The sequence below is a fragment of the Parasteatoda tepidariorum genome, chromosome X1 (assembly GCF_043381705.1).
Source record: "Parasteatoda tepidariorum isolate YZ-2023 chromosome X1, CAS_Ptep_4.0, whole genome shotgun sequence".
In the NCBI taxonomy this organism is placed as follows: domain Eukaryota; kingdom Metazoa; phylum Arthropoda; class Arachnida; order Araneae; family Theridiidae; genus Parasteatoda; species Parasteatoda tepidariorum.
The window spans coordinates 20,151,685-20,174,109 of record NC_092214.1 but is presented as its reverse complement, the minus strand read 5'-3'; the positions used below and the strand labels follow the sequence as shown (position 1 = coordinate 20,174,109).

The 22,425-nt window shown below is 27.5% G+C and overlaps 2 protein-coding genes across 3 annotated transcripts in view; one reads left to right on the top strand and one right to left on the bottom strand.

The window, feature by feature from the left end:
* LOC107456902 (homeobox protein dve-1) overlaps positions 1 to 5,897 on the bottom strand; it is a 164,908-nt gene extending 159,011 nt beyond the window's left edge. For both annotated transcript variants that reach the window (XM_021145059.3, XM_021145060.3), the window contains exon 1: positions 5,403 to 5,897. In XM_021145059.3, the coding sequence (XP_021000718.1) occupies positions 5,403 to 5,492 (90 nt within the window). In that variant the 5' untranslated portion in view covers positions 5,493 to 5,897. The remainder of the gene's footprint in view (positions 1 to 5,402) is intronic.
* Positions 5,033 to 22,425, top strand: part of LOC107453665 (cytosolic purine 5'-nucleotidase) — a 135,530-nt gene continuing 118,137 nt past the window's right edge. The window contains exon 1 of the mRNA XM_071187383.1: positions 5,033 to 5,248. The gene's annotated coding sequence lies outside the window, so the exon portion shown is untranslated. The remainder of the gene's footprint in view (positions 5,249 to 22,425) is intronic.

The following is a 22,425-nucleotide window of genomic DNA, read 5'->3' as shown; positions in this document are numbered from 1 at the left end:
TTTGGTAATAAAAATAACACTTTTAAAAGAAAAAATATTATTTTCATCACTTTTATTTAAATATGTTTTTACAAATTATAAATATATTTTAGGTAATAAATTATATCAGAGCCCATAATAATCATTATATCAGAGCCCATTGTTGAAGCATTTCCTGCAGGCTGCGCCAGTCTGTAGAATCATTTTGGGTCAATTTAGTTATTCAGATTTGGAAAAGGGGATATACCTCATGAATGATGATAGAAAAGAAAATTTTTAGCATTTTCACTTGATTTCTATTTTATTCGTCATTTATTTCAAAAGAGAGAGAGAGAGAAAAAATGGACATTGTCACGCTAGCAGTTAATTATTATTTTCTTTTTCTTCTTTTTTTTTGAAATCTTAGGAAAAAGAAATCAGCTGCAGAGATGGCGTGATAATCTGCAGCATCTGCTGCTGTGCTAGAAGGTTTCTACTACCGGACATCTAGGCTACTTTTGATAAAGATGATCATTCAATAGAATCTAATACCAAATGTTATTGTGTTGCTGTTGCACGCCCCCATTAGCCAGCAGTGCTAGACCAGGTCCATGACGTTATACACCCTCAAAAAATCCAACACCGTCAATGGATCATCTTCTAAATCCTGTTTGGTGAGCCCCAGGCAGGCGAGGATGTAGAGTGACAGATGTCACTGGGTCTGTCTGCAGGACGCCAAATTCAAAAAACATTTTTCTTTTAAAAGGAATCACTTATCAGATTTAATTGAAATATTTATATAGTCTACGCTATTTAGTACAACCCCCAATAGTGTAGCCCTTCCATTATAACGACTACAATATGATGAGTCCCCCTTGCAGTTCTGCAAACCTGATGCTATTTTAATACTCATTAAAATGTCCTAACTAAACTGTTAAATGCAGTATAGCGACCAATTTTTTTTTTTAATTCTAAAAAAAAATCACTCCAAAAACAGGTGTTAGGCATTTTTACACATTTAAAACTAACATTTTTCCACTGACAATGAGTGAATAACAAAAATATAGAGAAAATATTCAAAGCACTATGTATTTTGATGTTACCGCGAAATAAACATGAAACAATTTGAATTCTCTACAAATGTAGAAAGAGGAAAAGGACCTCCTATTATAAACATAGGAGGTCCTGAGTGCAATCTAAGATCGAAAGAATTGTACAATATGGATTACTTAATATTATAAAGATTTTGAAATATATATTGCAATGTCATTTAGAAATTAGAGTTTCCTGTATAATCATATAAATTTTTCAAAATTTGTTTCAAAGGGGCTATATATTTATCAATAATATTTGACTTGTTCGAAATGTTTTTTTTTTTTTTTGGAAGTGCTGTAAGATATAGTTTATCTTAGAGTTAAAACATGTGATATTATTTGCATTCTTTTTTATTTAAGTTTTGCCCAGTTCTCTGAATGTATGTTATTTAGAAAAATGGCTGCTCCTAACCACTAAAATGCTATATGCTCAGAGTGGAAGTTATAAAGTTTAAAAGTGGATAGAAAAATCACACAATCTGCTAAGTTATTCAAGATTCCTACAAACACTTTCTTTATAATAATTAAAAATCGTTGTGTAATTTTAAGGGCAGAAAAACTAAGTGTTCTAATTTCATGACAACATTCTCGTGAAGGAAAATTTAAAAATCTAAAAAAGCACCGAATGACTGGCTTAAGTTCAAACTCAATATTAAATGTATTTTTAGCAATTTAATGTACAATATTAAACAATACTTTTATTTTATTATACTTTATTATGTTTTACTTTATGACTTTATTTTATTATTACTTTATTTTACTTTATTATATTTTACTTACTATACTTTTACATAAAAAAAACTGTATTGATTGAATTTCATAATTCTATTTAAAATGTAGCATGTTTTTGAAAATATAAATCCAGTATTTTTGAAATTACAAGTAAATATTTGCACTAACATTATGTTGTCACTATATAGGGACCTCACATTACAACGTTTGCATGTCATAACGCCCATTTTAATTTGAACTTTAGGGGTCGTTATATCAAGCGTTGACTGTATTATACGCACAAAAAAAACATTTATTAGATATTTTTCTTGATTTTTAACATTTTAAGGGGACTAATTTCGTTTATTCATATGTTCACTCTGCTGGTTAAACCAACAAGGTAACCTAGAGAGTTTTATAGAACCATTAAAATAAATTAAACAAAACTAAAATAAGGTGACCAAAATGATAAATAGATAGTAGAAAAAGCCAAAAAAATTACATTTCGAAATAAATATTAAATCAGGCTTCTTGTTGGTTATCTGTAACCATATTATTTGCCATATTTGGTATTACACATTGATCAGCCTTTTATTTACAAAATAAAAATTAGCAATTAGCATACAATTAAGCTTAAAAACATGCTTGGAAACACACGATACCATAGAATATCAGGAAAGTAACAAATTAGATTTCATGCAATAAAACAAACAATGAAATTAACTTAGTGGTTTAAAATCGTCACACGTACAATAAGCAACACTAAAGCCCACGGTGACTTTCTAATTAGAAAATGATAAGATCTCCAGCAATTTGTTTGTTACCACCCATGGCTCGAAATTAATGGCTGTCTGATACAGAACCTATAAAATTTTACTCAAATTATCCCAAAATAATTATGAGTATTATCCCAGACCAGCAATCGATATCAAGGAAATGGTAAACAGTTTCGATTTTCAGTTTTGAGGTTTGGTTTGTGTTATTAATACAAAATAGGATTTTTCAACACAATTGTGAGCCATACACATTCATTGAATTTTAATTTTTCATTTTAGTAGCTTTTCTAACCAAATAATTTATTAAAGACTTGCAAATGGACCAGTGAAAATTTTTATGGACCAAAAATGACTTACAGTCACTGGCCCATGAAGCAGTAGTAACTAAATTTTCTTAATTTTTGCCTCTGCCATCCATACTCTACTTTTTCAAAATTGAAATTTAATTTTCCAATATTATAAAGACATGCACACCACTGTAACTAAAATAATAACACTGCATTAAAATTACATAATAATAAACTTCAGAAAAATACGGCAAAAGAATATAAATAAATAAAAATATTAACAAAAGCAGACTTATATACTGCTCAAGACATAATAGATCACATTTGCATGCAAAAAGTTAAATGTAGTATAGCAAAAGTGATTTTTCAGCTCTACAGATTTATAAATGTATACATTTTATTTTACCTAATTGTGAGAAAAAGACAGTAGCACAAAGGTGATTGATGTTGGCAGAACGTAGTATCAATAAATCAATATAGGAATATCTCCCATCGCAACATAAAACTCGGTATCCAAAACAAGATTTTATGGTCCAGAATAAAAAATCATGTTAAGTCACAGAATTCAAATTCATAATTTAGATAGCAAAAATATAAATAAGTACTTCAATAAGATGTATAAACTTCTGTGATAGAGCAACCACACAAAACCAAAAGCCATCTTTGTTTGATTTTGAACACCAAGTAATCGACTCAAAAGATTTATCTGTACACATATACTGAAGATTTAGAATATTGGAGGGGAAGAAATTTTGAATATTTCAGTCACTGGCCCATGAACCAGTAATTGAAAGATATAACTAGTAGCACACTTTTTCACTGGTCCATTTCCAAGTATAGACCTTTTTAAGACAATGTTTATGTAAATTTAATTGAAAAACTATACAAAGAATACGAAAGGTTCACAATTATGATGATAAATACGATTTAGTGACAATAACACAAGCCAAAACACGAAGCTGAAAATCATAAAACCAAAAGAATATACCACTTCTTTACAATATTTATTTACCCTGGAAACCACTTATAATGTACAGTGGCTCTAGAAAAAATTTAGATGTCCTGAATCAACGAATGACCCTTAATATTGAGGTCAGTATGATATGTTGTTATAAACATATCACATGAGTGAGTAGGATAATACTTTAAATACAGTAGATTCTGAACTAAACAATAAAATATTTTAATAAAAACTATTAAGACTAAAGTTTTAAAGTTAAACATAATTACATTCAGTTGCCTACCCAGAAATATGTTTATAAGAACATAAATGATAATTACACAACAAATTTAAAAGCTTTTTCATGTGTTTACATACATGACAGCTCTAAAAAATTAAAATTATATCAATCGAATTATATAACTAAGTTATTTGGCTCAATACCAATATTTTTGGTTATTTTATAAAGACAGCTAGCATATAATCAAAGTGATAACAGTTACAAATTTTAAATAACAATCAGAAACTAAGATTAAAACTCTAGACTTAAACCAGTATTCCTCTTATGCACTAATCAGGATACACGAGAAAATTGGCATTAAAATTCTATAACCAATACTAAACGACATCAAAGATGAATACATAACACCAGGAATGAAGTTATTATTAAATAATATTTTAAATTGTCCTTATTTGCCATATTTAAATGCTTGTTTTATCTCAACAAAATGGTAAACAATAAAGTCGACGAGAAAAAATTCAACTTTAATTTTGAAAAAAAAAACAACAAAACGTTAGTGTTACAACCAGAAACAAAGTAATACAACCAAAAACATGATGGTATGAGATATTTAAACCGTAAATCTACTATATTTAAGGAAAAATAAAATGAAATCAATTATCTATATTAAGTCATAAATATGCTAGCATGAACCAAAAGTATTCATATGCTGAATTTATATAGATTATTTTATAATAATACAAATGTAGGGATGTTTCCAACTGGAAATATAAACAATTCACTAGTTAATCGAGTTGAGATGATATTGGTACTGAAAGTTGCATATTTTATGCTAGCAGACGATATTACATGACAGGGAAAATAATGTAAACAATGAGGGCTAGCAGATTTTTTGATATCGTTATATTAACAGAATCTAAAATTTTGAATACTTGAAGGATTAATAATCAATAATAATTGATCATAGCATCTTGCCTAATAACAATATGATGATTAGCTGACTACGATTTTGAAATACTGACCTTGGTAACTGAATCCAATATTTTGATCATGTTATGTTTTCGACAAGGATAATGAACAAATGCCGGAGACTCGAAATGAAACTTTAACATGTACGTTAAGAAGTAAAAAATAAAAAGATTTCTTATTAAGGAATCTAAAAACGATATTGGAAATACGGGGTATCGATTTATTTTTTAATTTAATTATTATTTGGTTGGAATACTAAGTCGGCTTCAAAGGTAAGATGATTGATTTCTATTTATCATGCAATCATAGTGTTTCTTTGGTGATAGTATTTGATGTTTCCAGGTAGAATGCGTATTAAAGGACAATAATATTTGTTCCTTATCATTGGGATTATACCTGGAAACATTTAAAAGCTGTCCCACTGACCTGAGTTTCTGCAGCTTCAGTCAAGGGGGTTTGGGTGTTGGCTGCTACCCATGCCTCTGCAAAGGTTTCCATAGCAGATTGGAAATCCATCGCACCGGGCCTAAGATTTATCACATGGAATGTTTACATTGACCACGAGGAAACTTCGTCCTGCCCTGACCCTTCAACACACTGCTAGTATTTCGAATCATGACGCCTTGTTGACTAAAGACCGTTTCGTCAACTCCCATACAAAACGCATGTTCAGAAAAAAAAGAGTTCCAGTCATTCGTATACTTTCCATCTTTCTCTCAGAAGTTCGGATTAGCATAGTCTTTTCATCATCTAATGAGGTTAATCCTGTTTGTTACTACTAATTTAGTTTCTTTTTGCTCAATGAATAAAAAGTAAATAGAGAGAGTAAGCTGAATGGAAGTGTAAGGATACAAATAGAACGAAGAGAGCAGGCTCGTGGCGCTTATCGGCGACCCGCCCTCTAGTATACTACTATGTCTACAAGATGAGAGAGAGGGTTGCTACATTTATTACTTTTTATTGGCGTCTTACTTAATAATAAATTGAAAATGCTCTATGAAAGAAAAAAAAAATTTTTTTTTAATTGATCAAGTACTCAGTGTAATATTTTTATTAAAAGTTTTTTCTTAAAATTGCAACTATGTTGCTTTAAGATAAATATTTAAAAAAAATTCAATTAAATAAATTAACAAAATATGATAGCCCTAAGTTATTCAAATATATTTTTATTGCTCTAGTAACTGAAATAATTTTTTTATTAGAATTCATTAAATAATTTTTTGAATAAATATTTATAGTTGTGAACTTAGTTTTAAATGTATACAGATTTTCGAGACAAAGTAAGACGATGATAAAAAATAAATAAATATTTTTTTCATTTAAATTAAGATAAAGAAAAAAGCATTGTTAATTTAACTGAATCTATTCTATTTTTTAAATGCTCAGTGATGTAAAAAATTGAATTCTTTCTATTTGTTTTATTTATTTATTTAAAAAAAAACTACTCACATAGAATTAATAATTATAAAAGAAATTCACTCGAAGTTTAAAAGGCTATTTACGACCAAAATTACTTTTAATTTTTCATTTAATTTTGAAGCAATTGAAAAAAAATTAAATGGTTTAGGATAGACAAATTTTGAATTTATATATATAATCAAAATACAGCGGGAGGACAAAATGAAACACTTTTAGAGTTATACATCTTTTCATATGTCTCAAGAAATACACAAAGAATTTTTTTTATAAATTTATAAGTGTTTAGGTAATGCGATTTCTCATACTTATCAATAAAGTATAAAGCTTTTAGAGGATTGAGGGACCAAGAATATACTGCAAACGAGAATAATGTTTTTAAACACCCTATGCCAAAATGTAGCAATAAATTTGTAACAATTATTTTGGCTATTATGTGCAATAAATTTCACAAAATTTCGTAACCCTAACTTAAATATTTATGGAAATATGGACATTTTTATAAAAAAAAAAAATTATTTTGGTTGTACGTTTTGTTTTGCGATGACGCTAAATATATTTCATAGAATTAGGCATACCTATTAGAACAATCTAAAGAAATTTATAAAATTTTNTTTTTTTTTTTTTTTTTTTTTTTTTTTTTTTTTTTTTTTTTTTTTTTAAACTGTGTAATATTTAATTAAAGTAGTTCTTTCATACTGCGCATGCGCGGGAAGAAAATGAACATTTTATTTTCATAATTTTGTAGTGAATTGTATTTGATAATTAATGAAAAAAGTCAGTTTGCAATATCTTAAAAATTTAAAAAGTTTCAAGCAATTTTCTACGTTGTTTTTGCACTTTTTAAGAGAAACTCAAAATGATAAGGGGTTTTCTACAAAAATTATTTTGTATTACTAGGAAAAAGAAAGTTAAATATCGAATGATAATAAATTACAATAAACGTTCATACACCAAAATATGATTGTATGAGGAAAGAAAACATGCGAAAGAAAATATTTTTTTAAGGGGGATGATCCCCAACAAAGCCGGTGTCATTTATTTTATTTTAAAAAGTACAAAAACTACTTAGAAAATTTTTTGAAACTTTTTAAATTTTCAAGATATTTAAATCTAACTTGTTAACTTAATCAAGATATTTAAATCTAAAAATGTCCATATTTTTATAAATATTTATGCTAGGTTTAATAAATTTTGTGCAATTATTGCATATAAAAGCAAAAAATATTTTTACAAATTTTAAATCTATTGCTACATTTTTTGGCATAGGGTGTTCAAACACACTATGTTTATATATATATATATATATAAACATTAAAAGTCTATAAATTCTAAATGCAAATGTGAATATTTAGATGCATTGTAGATGTGTATTTAATCAAAACTGTGAGTTAAAGTATTTAACGTAATAATTTTTAAAAAAAGTAAATGTTATATTGAGATTTAAATAAAAGAATGAAAAACTAAGAAATTAAAATAATACTTTTTATTTATTTTTACATCTGCTTACACTAAGAAATCTGCAAATTGATCAAGCAAAAATATTTTTTTTTTTTTTTTTTATAATTCAAAAAACTTACTGATCATTTCATAAAGGATTGAAAAATAATCAAAAATATTTATGCGTAAAAAAGTTTTTGGACAACATTATTTGAAATAAAGTTTTGTTTCCCTTGTTCCCCCTGTCAAGCTATTAGTTGCGGAGATATGGTTGGAAGCACAAAAACAAACCGTAGTAAACAAGTGATTAAACCATTGATGCCACCCCTTCACGCAATTCGTTCGTGGGTGCTGCATTCATCAAACTTATTTTTATTTGGAAAAAAAAGTACATTTTCATGCCTAATTAATTAAGAAAATTACATCAAAAACCCTTAGAGATATATCTAAAATACCCGCATCTTTAAAAACTTGAAACCAAATTGATTATTAAAAGTCTCGTGAAGATTAAAAACAAATGAGCCATTTTAAAGACATTGTTAAATTTTGATGAAATAACTTCCAGACTTCTTGTATGAAAGGAAACTGTAAATTTAAGGTAAACATTTCTTGCAACTTTATAAAAAAAAATTCTAACAAGTTTTTTAAAATTTTTAAGGTCTGTATTTTAGGGTTGATTTGCATATCTTAGGATTAGAGTAGCTAAACTGCCAAAGGCAAACTTAATTCCTTGAAAAGGAGAGTAATCTCTGGAAGTGACAAAAAACTCATTTATTTTCCAAAAAGAAATTGAAAAAATTGCATTAATAAAAATCTGAATCCATATTTTAAATTCATTTTTTTATATTTATGTAATAGGATATTAATCTATGGTAAAAATTCATTATTTCAACAAGGTTTTTCCAATTTACTTTTCTTACTGTCTCCATGTTAGCCTACGTGAGCACAATTTCCTTATTTTTTTAATAACTAATTAATATTTTCGAGTAATTTTTGTTTCACTTTATTTGTTATAACTATTCTGGAAAACTTAGTTCTTTTTTTTAAAGCTTTATGATAGTAAGTATTTTTAAAACTTATTTGACGTTATTGTAATAGTTTTGAGCGATTTTTTAAAAAATACTTACAACTTTAACATATGTAATTACATTCAATGGAATTTATCATCGAATAAATTGAAGAAAAAAATGTTAAGTAGTAACATTTAAAAGAAAGGGAAACTTCACTTACGTAATTATTTACTGTAGGTTAAAATGCAAGAAATTGAATTTCTTACATTTACATTGTAAAACACACTATCTTTAATGGATAAAATATTGTATTTTCTATAAAAACTTAAGACTTATAAAAATCAAAACACTATAATATCAGAACAACACACTTTGGCTTAATACGGAAACACGTGCAAACTAAGTAGAAAAATAATAAATAATGACGCGAATCATTTCTGTGAAAAATTTGCCACTAGGTTAATAAAAGTCATGTTTTGTAATAATTGCGTTTAAAGTAAAGTTAAGTTTTTAACAACATGTTTAATTTTGCAGTAATTTCTAATTATAAAAAATGGTTTCAGAATGGCTTGTGATAAATACGTAAAATAAATGTACATTGTTTGTAAATGTTATAAAAAAAATCGAAAATTTTCAGCGGTTATAATTTTTTACTCAATGATCTACCCAAAAACCAGCAACAGCGATTATAAGTACTTTAATTATCCGAAATCGGAAGAAAATATAACCATCATCAATGTTAATTTCTATAAGATGTTTTTTTTTTCCCTCCAAAAATGTTCATTTTATGCATGTTGATGTCTAAAATAAATAATAAAGTAGCAACTAGAGAATAAATATTTTTGTGTAAACTAAACAGATTTTTTGACTTTTTTAGAAAAAAAAAAGGGGGGGGGGAACAACAAAACTTTGATTAAGTTTAAACTGCAGAGGTTTCTGTACAACTTTCGCAATTTTTTCTGTTCAACTTTTCAACCTTGAACAACTTTTACAAGAAAAATGTGTTAATAATTTATAAAGAATTGTTCCAATAATGTATGTAGTGAGAGAATATGGGTAATACAAGCATTTTCGTTTAGAAAAAAATAAAAATATTCTCGAAAAAAAAAACACGCTGTCAAATTAGTTTTTTTTTTTTTAAGTTACCACTTTTTTATACTTGAACTTGTTACTGTACTATAGGTATCCTATTTAAAAATCTTAAAACCATTTCATTTTGTTAGGAACAGGGTGCAGTGGATATCTTAACATTTTCACGAATTTTATTTATCGATCAAAATAAGTAATAATAACATTAATCGATTCTCGTAAGAAATGTTGTTTTTCAATCGATAGCCAATTATGTCACATGCATTCAGAACTTACGTATTTTACTTTTTAATTGTCGGAAAGTTAAATCCATGCACACTGTAAAAAAAAAAAAAAATTTAATTTTTCGTAAAAAGAAACTGTCTGCTAGTGAGCCAATATTAAAACAGTTTATCAGTTTATTTAAAAAAAATAAAATAGTGTTATTTAAAAACAGACGCCTGTTTTTTAAACAGATGAGAGCTGTTATTTTAATAGACAAAATCTGCGATTTGAACAAAAAACTGTATAATGTAACCATGTCAGCGTTGTGGTCGGGATGAGTTTATTTAATAAATGCTAATTAATTGCGTTTTGTTCAAACGTTTCAATTTTATTAAAAAAAATCTAATAACTATAGATGGTAAACATTCCTTTTACACTTTACCTTTATTAAATCTGAAGAAAATGAAATTGTGATTTATCTGAAATGTTGGTTATCAATAATTAATTGCAAATTATATTTTTAGATACAATATACTACACAATATACTACACTTTTATGTTTCAACTATGATTTATCAAATATATTGTTATTCACTAATAAGAAGTTCTGAACCAATATATATATATATATATATATATACTGAGNTATATATATATATATATAAATTTTATGAAAATTTTTAAACTTCTAAGACTAGAATTCTTTTTCCTAATCATCGAAAATAATACCAATTAACAAAGCTCTACCATTTATGTAATATGCAACATTTATTTTTTACAAACCAATATTAGAATTTGGTATCGAATATATGATTGGTTGGTTGGTTGATTAAAGTTTATTGGCACAAGAGCCAGACATGGCTATACTGCGCCAGCCACTAGGCTAAAAAATATACTTTCTTTTTAAAGCAGAGAGTATAGTCCTTTTTTTTTTAACAAACGTAATAAGATCGAATATACGAATGGAAATTATTTAAAACAAGGATGTACAATCTATACCTCTCAGGTTATGAGGTAAAGTGACTTTTGACGATTTTCGATATGATTTATAACACCCTAGAATCAACACAGCATCTAATTAACACAGGAACAGCTAATTAAACAGGGATCGCGATGCGAGATATCAGAGCTATCAGTACTTAGGCTCCCTCTTCAACTGTCAACTCCTCCTTTCGAGGCAGCCCTGGCCCGAACCACATAACAGTGGAGACATTTGACTGTTAACAAACCAACTCTTGAAAATTTGCTGCTGAACTGTTCAAAAATACACTTTCCAAGTCGGTGCTCCCATTCACAAGTTATTAGCGAACATACATCTAGACAGACATTCGCTTTTATAAATATAAAGTCTACGTTACGCATCCCAGGGAATGCAAAAAAGAAGTCATGACATGATGCATCCCCAGGAATGCATAAGAAAAGCTATATTGCATCCCTTGGGAAGCATAGGAAAAGGCGGTTCAACCATATTAGATTAGTACAGGTACCTTTCATCATAAAACCATGCAAATGTATAGCAACCATTAAAAGCTGCTAAATTGAATCCCGTTCAAATTAAAACATAGTATCGTGTAATCCAATTTTATCTGGATTATTTTGCACGATAATGTAGTTCAACATGCTATTTAGATTGCAGAAAGTTTGACTGATATTATAGTTCAAAATTGATTCTGAGATTTCTTACAGTAATGTGAAGTGATAAAAATTTATCGAAAAGCAATTTAAATGTACTTACCGTTGTTTTGCACGTAAAGTACACTCTCGGTCAAGTTTGCGGTGTCTTTTAATTAGAATTTTAACGAATGCTATTTATTCAGTCAGAGTTCTTTTTTTCCCCTTCATTTTAACACTTAGATACTTTTAATTTTCAAGATCGAATAATAAAAATTCAACAATTTCACACATACTCAGTCGTGCCTGAAAGCATCTTTAAACATAATGATTTTTTGAAGTATTTGTACGCCATATTCCACGTCTCAAGAAATTTTTGGCTTTGCAAGAATTTGGAAAGCGAAATAGAATAATCACAACTGAAACCGCTAAAAATACAGATTACTGTTTCGGTACAGTATACAAGTATCATAATCAATGCCATGCACCGAAGGGCGAACTGGTTATGTTTTCCTTTTTTACATATTAATTTTTTAAAAAAAGCAGTGTTAAAATCTTAAATTCCTTTACAGAGCAAGCTCCATATTATATTTTAGCATTAATGATACCTAATGTAACACAATAACAGTACCAAAAATACTCAATCCTTATTAAAGAAAATATTATGAAAAAAGTGTTATTCAAAACAGTATTATTATATAGTATTTTTTATTATTATAATTAAATAATTCATTTATGTTTTAATTTTGGTCCGATTTCATTTTATATACTAAAAACTTATTTAAATGCTAACTAATTTGTGACAAATTAATAATAAGAAGAAAATATTTATGAGTCATTTTTAATAGGCTTTAGAACTTAAGTTTAATTTTTAAAATAAATAATGATTTTTTTTATAATTAAATTATTTGTGGTACAAAAAATTAAGACAGCATTTTTTAAAACTAAAATGAACTCATTTTGATTTAGCAGCTTGTATGTATTTATACTCAATAATTTAATTAACAAGATTCAAACATCAACACCCGAGGAAATTTCTTCAACAAATCCGTTCAAATATTGGCTTTTGCTGATTATTTCGATATTATCTCTAGAACGCAGACAGCACTGACACAATCCTTTTTATGTCTGGAGAAGGAGGCCATTAAGATGGGATTAAGAATCAATGAAAATAAAACTAAATATATGCCATGCACAAAAGCTGGCTATGAAGAAACACAGTTTGAAATTGGAGCTTACAAATTCGAAGCCGTTGATAGCTTTACCTATTTTGGGTCTAAGATTAACAACAAAAACGACACTACACAAGAAATACACACGAGAATCGCGATGGCCAATAAGTGTTTTTATGGTCTAAGAAAATATCTTAAGTCAAGCCTAATAAAAAGAAAAACAAAAGTGTTACTCTATAAATGTCTTATACGATCAGTGCTAACATACGCATCTGAGACCTAGACAATGACCCGTGGAGATGAAAATATGATAGTTAGATTTGAGAGAAAAATACTGCGTAGCATTTTTGGTGGAATAAGTGAAAACGGTACCTGATTTAGAAGATCAAACACGGAACTTTGCAAAGCATATAAGGAACCTGATGTCATTAAATTCATCAAAATTCAAAGGATTAAATGGGCAGGCCACATTGTGAGAATGGAGGGTAGCAGGACAACCAAAAAAGTTTTCAGTGCCAGGCCAACAGGTACAAGAAAAAGAGGACGACCAAACCTAAGATTTTTAGACTGCCTTGAAAAGGACCTGCAAGTTTTAAAGATAATAAACTGGTGTACCTTGGCTAAAGGAAGAATGTCTTGGTATAGGCTTGTTGAGAAGGCCAGGACCCATCCTGGGCTGTAGTGCCAATGAGAAGAAGAATTTAATTAACAAGACCTTTAGTTAAGAGAAAAAACTGAAAACAGCTCCGGCCGGGTTGTGAAATTTCTTAACAAAGATGTCAGAATTTCTTTTTTCACTGAACTTCCAATAACTGTTAAAATTATTCTGTACAACGAAATTTTATCTCGAAAATTATTACTATTTTAGACTCGAAAATTTTGTCATGAAATAAGATATTAACTTAATATTAAACAAATACTTGACAATATGCTAGAATTTTTAGAAATATCTTAAATTATCATTTTTAAAAAAATTAATTCAAAAAATCATTGAAATATAAATCCACCATTCGAAACTGAAGTATGTTTTTCGGCTACTGTAGGGAATCTGTAAGAGCTTGTTTACTGCCACAATCGCAAAGTTGCATTAGAAAAAAAAAATTTATACTCTTTATTCATTCCCGATTTTTGAAGTTTTAGTTATGTTTGTTATTAAAACTAATGTTTTGCGATGATTCGTTTAATGAAAGAAACTTGTAATAGAGAATGAAATTCTTCTTTATGACTTATGTAAGTTATTGCTTTTTGAATTATCCAATCTACTGTTGTGTTCAAATATTTTAGAAAGAAAAAAAAATCATTCTTTTTCAATCTTCTTAATCCATACCCTTATATTCCTTATTAAGGTACATTTAAGAAATCATTATTCTTAAATATCATTTACCTCTTTCAGTTGAATTTCAATTTTTTGATAACTTGTAAGTAGTCTAAAAGTTTCAATACGGTTCCTACAAATGAATAAATATACTATTGAAATTATGTAAGTGTATGTTCTCTGTCATCTGCGAACCCAACACTGGAAAAAGCTATTACTCTGCATTTACTTTGTAGTTATCATAAAGTATTATCTTTGCTAATTGAATTTTCATTTTAGAAGTGGTTAGTGAATACCAATATATGTAGAGGAAAGAAGGTTAACATTTCTTACAAATTTGTCAAAAAAACTTTTTACATTTAATTTTTAATTGCGAAGTATTTTTTAACAATAATTTGGACGTTTTACTTCATCATGGCTTATATCAGGACTTAAAAAGTTGTTTAGTTTTATTTCCATAATATTTTTTTTTAAATAGAGAATTTTTTTATCCACACTAACCCCACTATACAAGCTATAAGGCTTATGTGGACAATTTTGATAACTTGGTAAATAGTCATTTATTACTACTCAGAAAGGTATATATAAATCGCAAATGAAATTAATTTCAATCTAATCCTTACCGGAGAATAAATATTGACAAATATTATTTTGTAATAGAACATTTCCCTATACATAGAAAAGCATTTTAAACACAAATAAATGCATTTGAAAACCATAATTCAATTTGGTTCATTTGATTAATATTTTGAATTTTTTTTATATTTTATTTAAAAAAATTTTAAAAGTACATTTTAAATGTGTATTGAGATGAAATCCCTGTAATTCTACCTAATATTGGCGATAGAAGTTTGGCAAGTTATTATTCTCTAGATATTTGAGAAATTCTTTTTCCCTGGAAAAATAAGATATTCAAGATTAAAAGAGCTATATCCCACTTTTTTTTCTTAAGAATTGAACATTATCATAATCACCAGGACTTTAATCAACTTCCACTCTACCAATCTACTGCACAACACTGCTTTTTAATTTAAAATAAATATATAAATAAAAATCTTTACTCGCACAAAATCATTAACTGTTATTGAGTTAGTGTTGTCAAGAAATTTCAATTTATTTATATTGATCTGATATCATTGAGATTTAAAAATGAAAAAAAAAAGACTTAAATTGCTAATTAATAAATGAAAAAATCCACTTAAAGCATGTCTACACTAGCTTCACGAAGACATATGTTTGCTTATGTCTATTACTAATTAATTTAAACGATGCAGAGAAAAAGTTAATATTGAAATAGGTAAAAAACAGTAATTTTTATTACATGCAATCACCTTCTACTGAAACTCTGAAAATAAAATATGTTAATAAAAGAGACAAGGGGAAATGTGGAAGTTACTTTTTCACTTTAAAAACATTTTACAAATTTCTGCTAAAGTATTCACAATGTGATTATGGAACTCCACATGGAAGTGTACATCAGTGTTTCCAATTTATAATATCTCACAAAGATTTGACCAATGATTTAAAAAAAAATTCAAAATGTCCACTTTATCCAAATGTCTACGCTAATCCTCTCTCTCCCCTATTTTAACGAACATATTTACTTTTACTCCACAATTAGCTTTCAATGATTTTAATCATTGCTTTGCTAAAACTTCGACAATGATTCTCCTGATTTTGTTATCGTTTTTATTTTATTTTTCCATTCAAAATTTAATTTGAGAGTTGTAATAAGTAGACGCTTATGATTTTCTTTTTGACAAAGAAAAGAATGAACAAAAAAAGATTATGATTAGACGAATTGATTCTAAAAATTTGTTTATGGAAGTTAATTCAATAATAGATAAATAAATTTCTCAGAAACAGTATTTCACTTCTTAGCTCTTTCAGCAAAACTTACAAATCACAAATGTGGCTTTCTATACATAACTATGATTAAAAATTTCGATAAATACCATTTTTCAGGCCTGATCGTCTGGATCGAGACTTTTTTCCGTTATTCATATGCACAGTACTGTACCTAATAATTTTTTTTTCTAATAATTTTATGCTAGAAAAAAGAATTCTATATTTTTCAAACAAATCTTATTGCTATTTATTAATTATATGACCATTTTAGTATGTGGTAGGCTGCCTGGATTAAGGCTTTTATTCAATATGGTATTGATTCAATTTATTTTTCACAATCTATTTTATACTTAAAAAAGTGCAAATTAAAATACTCCATCTATATATTTGCTATCAATACTTAACTTTTCCTTTCCAGAAAATGATTATTTTTAACGAATATTGTTCAGTACATCAGTTACACAACTGGAAATTTTGTCTTAATATCACACTGCATAAACATTTCGGTTCTGTTATAAAAAATACAGATATTCTCTGAACGTGTATAAGAATCCTTTAAAAATAATGTATGACTTTTAAAGGTATTATTTCCAAGCATATATTATTTTAAAATTGAAACTTCAAACTATTCGAGTAATATGACATAATTTTGTTGATTCTAAAAGGGTTGCAGGGGCGGAAACAAAATTTTTAAGGGAGTTCACGTATCTTGTGTAGTAGCATGATGGAAATTAAGATTTGGATCTGGCGAGCGGAAAAACGCGATTGGAACGCGACTCCCTTAAAATCGATTTAATTCCCTTTAGCAAAACTTTTTTTTCCTTCTGCTCTTTACGTCGTTTTGCGAGGGATCTGTTGTCCTTTATATGCAGTTTTTATAACTTTTGCGACTTTTTAACAGTTATTCATGACTGTTAGGTTAAGTTTTGTTGATCTTTAGTTTGAAATTTTTTAGAAGGCTGTTTTTCGAAGTCTTCGTCGTCACTCGAAATAACGCTTTTTTTGCGAATAATATACTATTATCAAAACTTGCTAGTTTCTAAAAGTTATTCATGACTGTTAGGTTAAGTTTTGCCAATCTTTAGCCAGCGCCCACTATGCTAAATTTGAAAATGGCGCAAAACTTCAATATGAAGGAAAGCCACTATTTAGTGTAAGCGAAAAGTGTCTGTGATTTAGTGTTTTTTTAATATTTACAAAGCTGCTTTAACCCTTCAAGATCTAAACTCATAAATTGGCAAAGAGTGAGAATTATTCATTACTATTAATAATTTTTTTCTAAATGGGAAAATCTCGCCAAATTAGTGATTTTTAAAAAATTAATAACTTTTAAAATATTTGAGTTAAAAGTTCTTTTCTAAAAGTTCCGTTCGAAAAGCCAGATAATTTTCTACGGCAAGATGTTTTGATATGTATAGTTCAAAATTAAAGCTTCGTCTCAAGCGAAAAAGCACTGGACTTTTTTATTTTCCTTGGTGTAAAAGCTTCCAAAAAACACTGTTACTGTTTTCTCTATGATAAAAAAATCTTACCAAATTGGCGATTTTTTGAAATGTTTAGTATTTTTTTTTTTGCTTAAAAATAATTAAACTATTTGTTCGTACTTTGGTATATTCTTTTCATCAGGATAGTAATATAAATAATTTAAAATTAAGCTTTACTTTGAACCGAAGGTCCTCAAACAGTGACTTTTTAATTTTCTTTTGTTAAAGGACTTTAATAAACATCCTTAATAGTGTTTTCGAAGGTCTTTCGGCAAGGAAAATAAATACCCTCAGTTTATGTGTTTTACACTTAAGGCAATATTTTAGTTTTAAACTGTATATAACACGGTAGTATTTTGGCTTTAAAAAGGAAATATAACTGAAATATTTTTAAAGAAATTAAAACTTTGTTACAGCAATTCATTTTATTTGGATTAGATTGCCAAGAGCACCTAGATCTTCCACCTAGATAAAAATTATCAAATTCAAGGAATTACTCTCAATTTTCATAAAATTTTTTGTGTTCAGATAATGCAGCTTTGGAGTAACTTTTTTTAATTTATTAAAAAAATAGATCATAGATGCTTTTCTTTTTCACAAAAATATAGCATTTCTTCCTATTGACGTTTTGGACCATTTTTAAAATTTGCTTAGAGGGCGCTAACTTAAGATAGGCAAAACTTAAACTAACAGTTAGCTTCTAACTCAAAGCATAGTTAAACTAAGCTTTTAACTCAATGCAAAGCTATAAATATTATTACTATTTCAAAATATTATTACTATCTTGCCGTAAAGAATTATCCGGAATTTAAGTAACTAAAAAGAGCTTGAATAATGGAAATATTTAAAAAGCTCGGCGTTGGAATAACTTTTCAAATAATGAAAATGAGAGTTAAAATGCTTTTTGCAATGGCTTTTATTCATATTGAAATTCTACACATCATTTTTCATAATTTACATAGAGAATACAAAATTTTAAAGATGTAAAAAACTAACCTATAACATTCTCAAATAATTGTTGCGAACTCACAACAACAAGAGCATATTATTCGCTAAAAAGCGTATTTCATCACTCATTCGTATTTCATCATCTTCGAAGGAACTATTCCAAAATTTCTTCAAAGAATCCATATTGTTATATTGGAAGCTTCAATGTTGAGTACTTGTAAAATTGACTTAATGTTTCTAAGCATTTTTAATATTTATCAATTGTTTGCGGATGAATAAAACAGAGGTAATTATAAGATTTCTTTTAATCAAATGTGGTTTAAGAAAAATTAAAGAAGGAAAAAAATTAGAGAAGAAAAAGTAAGAGAAGAAAAAAAATTATGATTCATTGGTAATGATCTTTTCAACTACAAAAAAAAAGTTGAAATATTTTCATTTTTGTCTTTTTTAGTTTAGTAAATTTATTTTGTTTCATATTCTACTTTTTTACTGTTCACATAAATGTATGTACATGTTTTTCTTATGCTTCTGCACAGCTGCATGATAATTCATTTAGAAAATAATTAATATCCATATATAATTGCAAATTATGATTTAAATTCAAGAAAATATTTAATTGAAAAACAATTTTAGAAATTAAATTAATTTTGCTGTTAATCCAAATAACTATTGCGACAAATATTCAAAATGTATCAACTATATAATCACATATTATATGAGCATGATACTTTCCACTATTTTTGACTATTTTTCTAAATTATACTGAATACATTAAAAGAACTATAAGTTTTGGTAAACGAAATGTCACTGGTGTTTGATCTTTTGTGTGTTATAAATCGTGAATATGCTACCTAAAGTGATAAGTCAATAATTGCAAAAAATGAGATAATATGCTTTAATTGTTGTTATCTTTTTAGGGTAAAAAACTTCTAGTCAATGTCTAATTAATATTGGATAAATAAAACCAGTAGAATGTAAATAAAATAATAATAAAAAATTACGCTACATTAAATTTACCTAACATAACTTTGAAACATAATTTTGCCCAAGTATTACACATTAAACTTGGTCATTTTTGGCAACATGTTCACTATATTTTAAAATTTATTTCAAAATGCTCGTTAGTACTTAGAATTAAACTTGGGCTTGAAAGTTGCAATTAAAGTTAAGTTGAAGTTGCATTTGAAATTAGATTCTATACATTGTTTTTACAAGAATGAGATATTTATGAATTTCCAATCAGAAAATACAACATCAGATGAGCTCTGAATACCAGAGCAAATATTTAAAACGCTGCCATTCGTAAAGAATTTGGAAAATTCATAGTGTGCTCCACTAGCCCCGTTTTTTAGATAACACCCTTAGTAGACTGCACCAACAAGCGAGTTCCGAGAACAAAAAGATTTAACTGTTATGAAACAATTAACTTATGAAGTTTCGAAATGTGTTGTACACCTTTTCTATTAATGTGTCAAAACTAATAGTAAACTCCATGAGAAACATCTAGTGAATATGACGGAACGTATTTCTACAAAGATCCCTGAAATTCGTGATTAATCTTCGATTTTAGGACACTACTGTGGTTGACACTAATGAAATTACTGGATTATAAAACCAGCCGCTTTGATAAAATCACTTCAACTAGATCAGAATAATTACATTATCAAAAACCCTTTCATTAAATCATTATCGTCGTAATTCAAGCTTTTGGACGACACATAGTTTAAAAATGGATAAAAATTATATTTGTGTAAATATTTAGAATACTTTTCTTCTCAAATTTTGAAAGCAGCGAATTCTAGTTTACCACCCAAAACAAAAGGAATTCTTGAAGGAACGGAATGGTTAGATTTAAAACAGGGAGAAATATTGTAAAAGGTGAATTTTGAAATAAGAAATGTTATTCGATGTCAATAATCATCAATTACTTACTAACATTCACAGCTACGAAAGAATAAAAGCGAAAAGAAATTTGAACATACCAAAAAATGGGATATAAATGTATTAATTTAGTGTAACCTTGAAATTTAATGTGGCTACAATGTTGGGCTGTACTCCTATTATTTACAAACGTTTAGAAAACCAACGATTATTAATACTTAACTAATACTAATACGGTTAAAACTTAGTTTAATACGAATATTCTTCGGTAACTCCTTCCTATTATTAATTTTAAAAAAAAATTTCTTAGTTTTTTTTAAAATTTATTAATGTATTTATTAATTTTAATTGTGTTTTAACAATTATTGAAATCAAACTTTTACAGCATAAAATATGCGAAAAAAGCTTTATAATATATATATATATCCCTCGTGGTTCCGTCTTACTGTTAGGGAAAATCTTGCAAAAAATCCGAAAATGTCTCGATTTAGGGAAAGGAGGGAAATCTTAGAAATTACTATTGGTTTATTAAATAGGTCGCGCGATTCCCACAAAGAGTAAAGGGGAAAATGTCTTTACTTTTAATTAGTGCATACTTGAGCCAAAAATAGATTTAAGGACAGGATGTGAATTTAAAAGGGTGAGAAAGTGTTTCGATTAGAAAAGAAAAGGATTTGCAGAAAAGGAATAACATAAAAAGATTAATTGAATATTTTTATGTTACATATGTGAAAAAGGATAAAGAGAATTTTTAAAGGAGTTGAAAAAATTATTAAAATTTTTCTTTGAAAATACTCACTAATTTTAAAAAATAAAATTTTTAAAAAATTGGAAAGTAAAATAAGGAAAAGATTGAATCTCGTCATCAGCTTACACGATTCGAAAAATAGTGCTTTCTAATATTGTATTAATATAGCCAAAGCAAAGCATATCAATACTATAGTGTGAGGGGCAACGGAAATAGAACTAATTAAGCAAAAAATGTAAATAAAAATAAAAAGTGCAAAATAAAACAATCAAGTTAAAAGAGAAAATATAAATTCAAGAAAATATAGAACAAAACTCAAAATGTAATACATAAAGCGAGAAGGGAATTCAAATGTACCTACACTTACAGACATTTCTCAAAAATGATTTTAAATGTTTTTGTAGCAAGTTTGACAAATTACAAAATATGAATACAGAAACGTAAATAGAGGACGAAGGGAATCAACTAATGGCGCGTTTTTACTGGAGTACAGAAGCACGTTTGGTTTGCTAATTACCTTGGGCTAGCCCGACTCTGGATGTGCGCAAAGTAATAATGTTATACTGGATAATTTGAAGTTTACAGTTAATAAGGTTGAATAAGGTTAAAATTTGAACATTTATAGCCGTAAACTTAAATTTAGGTCAGTTGTGCAACGACGGTTATAAAATAAGATTAATTTGGTTAAATTTTAATAATAAAATTTTAATATTAATAAGGTTGAATTTAGAGAAATTATTAAAATTGGATGAAAAAGAAAATTACAAAAAAAATTGTTTTAAAAAATTCTTTACTAAATATTAGAAAATTTTTAGATACGGATTTTCCCGAACTGAATTTGCACATGGAAAAAATATAAATTTAGTTCACAAAGAAGTTTTTAACTATAACATACACTTAACTCATCGATTTTATCTAGAATTTAATTACATTAGTTGGGTATCCTATGTTTTTTATTAAATTTTGAAGGAGTTCGTTTATTTGTTTTTCGACGAAAAGAAAAAAAAAAACATTGCTGAAAATTCTTTTATACTACAAATTCTTTTACGAATTCATTAAAAATTCTTTACACTTATAACAAAGTCTTTTTCACTACAAATTCATTTGATTGAAAATGGTATTTAAATAAATGTTTTTAGTAATATTAGAATTCTATGTATTTAGTTTATTTATATTAAATTTAAAATCATTTCTTTTATCGCTTAAACCAGTGTTTCCCAAAGTGTGGTACGCGTACCCCCAGGGGTACGGGAACAGTTTAGCGAGGGTACGTGGAAAATATT